Raw genomic sequence first — 3,298 nt, 5'->3', positions numbered from 1 at the left:
CTCACCGTGAAGGTCTTCAGGCCAAGTGATCAAACACTAGCGCTCTCACTGAGGCGTGGATTCCTTGGTATCTTGCCCCAGAGACACCCTGGAGGTAGCCAGCAGATCTGCTCATTTAAGTTTCTCAGGTGTTTCTGGAGCAAGTGAAAGTTCTGCATGCTGACTACAATTGCCCAGCTACCTGGGAGCTGGCCCCGGGTGTCAGCAAGTCTCTTCTCCTTGCCTGGCTGCCTTGGTTTCACCTAGAGGGACGGGACTGCTTAGGTATTCTCAAGAGCCCAGGACCAGAGTCAGAAACTCAGCTCCTTCCCAGGTCCAGCAGGAGTGAGGCTGATGAGGCTGGCAGGTGAGGTCAAGGCGGAGTTTTGTGCACTCCAAAGAGCACGTCCCCACCCTAAGTGACGGCGGAATGCCCCCTTGTAGCAGCCAGCGCTGTCGAGGGCTCCGAGGTCCCGAGTCTCATCTGCCTGAGAGACCCGTCAACGGTCCCGAAAGTCTCATTTGGCTTTGAAACGCTGTGCATCGCAAGTAACAGACGAATCTGAGACTGACAGGGAATTCTTTGATAGTGTCATGCAGGCTGGGAGGTGTTCGTAAGCAGAGTATGATCTACACACTGTTTTATAGTGGAATAAACTGTGGATACTAATAATGAACAGCACAGACACTGCAATTACTTCGGGGACGTTTGGTTTAGTGTTTTTTTTTTTTTTTAATTTTGTAATAGCTTATTGTTACATATTTTGTGCATTTTTCCATCTGGTTTAGTGTTTTTAATTTTGATTTTGCAGATTAAAAAATGAGTTTGGAGCCAACATTTTTGTTGGCCCTGAAGATTCTGATCACTGAAAAGCCTGTAGGCCCTCGCCATTGACTTTACCACCCTGCCTAAAGACTGCCGCCTGACTGGGTGCTGCCTGACTGGGTACAGCAGGACTGACACTAGCTAGAAGCACCCACAGTGGGCAGGGAGGCAGATGCAAACAGCTAACTTCAGACAATGTGAGTGAGGCATGCTCCTGCTGAAGACAGCGAAGAAACCCGAAGGAGATGTATTAGGGAGGATGCTCTGGAGGAGGCCTGAGGAGTAAGTGGACGGGGAAGGGAAGCGACCTATGCAGGAAAAGTCACCAGCACACTGCTGCAAGCCACTTGAAGAGAACCAGCGGCAAGTTCATTCAGCATCTCCTGTGTGTGGGGGGGGGGGGGATACTGGGGAGGCAGGAGTGGGGTCAGTCTCCCCAAAAGGATCACGAAGGCTTTTCCAGTGTGTCCTGAGCAGGCCTCCTATTCCTTTGGTACAGGACCTACAGGGTAATGAGGCCCGGAGGTCTAGCTCTTACTCGCAGAAGACAGAACATTCTGAGAGGGGGGGTGTGTTGGGGGGGGGGTGTCCCTGCAGGGGGAGGAGCCTGCCTGAATCCTTCACCCTGATGGAAGCAAGCAATCACCACTCCCTAACCTCCTAACCTTCTCCCCTTTTCCTACCTGGGAAATGACCACTGCTCCCCCTTCTATGACCTGGAAGAACTAATCTCCAGGTGTCTCATCCAGTTGGAGGTTCATCCGTGCACGTCCAGCACAATTTCTCATTAAACATCAACAACGGTTCAAACAAATACACCTCTCCAGGCCTACAATAGACATGAATCCTGGAAAGAACTCTGCTACCACAGGAAGTCCCATCTTATAAAGTGAATTACACAACACAACAGAATTTAAAGATTGTTGGATGTTACATATAGGTGCATAAAAGCTTACTAAAATAACATTTTACTATGAAATAATGCATAAACAGGAAAAAACCTGAAAGAGCAAAGTCCAAATCACTCCGCCTTACTGCTTGATCTTAGGAACACAGAGACACTTTTTTAAATTAGGACCACAGAGCAAATTAGTTTATAACATTTTATCATTTAATAAACTGTCACCTACAATTTAAAGGTTCTTGCATTTTCTTGAAGCTGTACAGTTGTAACACAATAAAGGTATCATGCGCAAAAACCAGATTTTACCATCCTCATGTTAGTTTTTGCCATAACTCAATTACCTGTAAAAAAAAAAAAAAGACTGGTTGGAAAACCAAATAAATTCTAAAATCAATACATAATCAAGGAATGGCTACAAAATGTGCCGTTCTATCAAACTCATGTAATGTAATTCACCAAAGTGCGTGGTTACATCTGGAGAGAGCTCCAGCCGGAGCTGCTCAGTTGCAGGATTTCTGCATATGCACCGAACGAATCGGTTATCAGTCGGATGGAATCAAACTTTTCACAAAGCAGAACTTGAAAAAGCACTTCCAGGCGTTTACTGCAAAACCAAACACATCCCGACCCAGGCGGGTGCCTTCAGCCTTGCCAGCTGGGCTCCGGGCTCCCGGGCTCCGGGCTCCCGGGGCGGGCGAGGGCACAGCGTCTGCGGCTCGGAGCTCTGAAACTTCTCGGGCGTCAGCCGCCCCGCGGGGTCCCAGGCCCGCGCCCGCCGGGGCGCAGGTGGGCCGGCCCCGGGCGCAGGCCGGTCCTCCGCGGGCACCGAGCAGCACAGGCACCGGGCGGAGCCGCTCGGGGCTGCGGGCTTTGTGACGGGCGCGCCGGGCCTCGGCTCGGTGCCGGACGGCCGCGGGACGCACCGCGCCCAGAGCCCGGGACCCGACCTGTTGACCAACAAAGGCACGCGCCGCGCGGGGGGCGGAGCCGGCGCGTCAGATCCCGCGAGAGGTGGTTTCCGGGAGCGCCGCAGGCAGGCGCAGGCGCAGGCGCACATCAGGCCCCGCCCCCCGCCCGAGTCGGAGGAGGCCCCCACCGGGGAAGGCGGGCTCTCACTCGCGAGATTTGCGCGCGTCCCCTCCCCTCCTTCCTGTCAGGGGCCGGAAGTGCAGCGTGAGGGGCGTCTCTGGCGCCTGCTCGGCTGAGGGAGGCTCCGCGCCGCTGGGGCTGCCTCGCTTCGCGGCTCGCCGATTCCGCGTCGCTTCGCCTTCCCTGGACCCGGGCGATGGGGGACGTCAAGGACCCTGGGGCCGAGGGCCCGCCGGCCGCGGCCGCCGCTCGAGGAGGACTCAGCCTGCTGCCGCAGGCGGAGGCCGAGGAACCCTCTGCCCAGGTGAGTCCGCCGCTGGGCGGCACCTGCGGGCTCGCGGGCCGGCGCCGAGCGGTGTCACGGCCCCGCGGCCCCGGACAGTGCGAGCTCGCGCGCTAGTCGTCGGGGGCCGGGTGTTTGCTGCCCAGTCTCTCGTCTCCCAAGTCTCTTTCCGCGCCGTGGTGAGCGGCGGCGGCGGTCCGGAGCCTCGGGACGTGGC

The 3,298-nt window shown here is 55.7% G+C and overlaps 1 protein-coding gene across 3 annotated transcripts in view; it reads left to right on the top strand.

The window, feature by feature from the left end:
- Nucleotides 1-2,926: 2,926 nt before the first annotated feature.
- The window catches only part of EDRF1 (erythroid differentiation regulatory factor 1), a 30,890-nt gene continuing 30,518 nt past the window's right edge, over nt 2,927-3,298 (top strand). For all 3 annotated transcript variants that reach the window (XM_012723831.1, XM_012723830.1, XM_004680958.2), the window contains exon 1: nt 2,927-3,102. In XM_012723831.1, the coding sequence (XP_012579285.1) occupies nt 2,995-3,102 (108 nt within the window). In that variant the 5' untranslated portion in view covers nt 2,927-2,994. The remainder of the gene's footprint in view (nt 3,103-3,298) is intronic.

Source organism: Condylura cristata, unplaced genomic scaffold, assembly GCF_000260355.1.
Source record: "Condylura cristata isolate star-nosed mole 26May11 unplaced genomic scaffold, ConCri1.0 scaffold00011, whole genome shotgun sequence".
NCBI lineage: Eukaryota > Metazoa > Chordata > Mammalia > Eulipotyphla > Talpidae > Condylura > Condylura cristata.
This window is presented reverse-complemented; position numbering and strand designations above follow the sequence as displayed.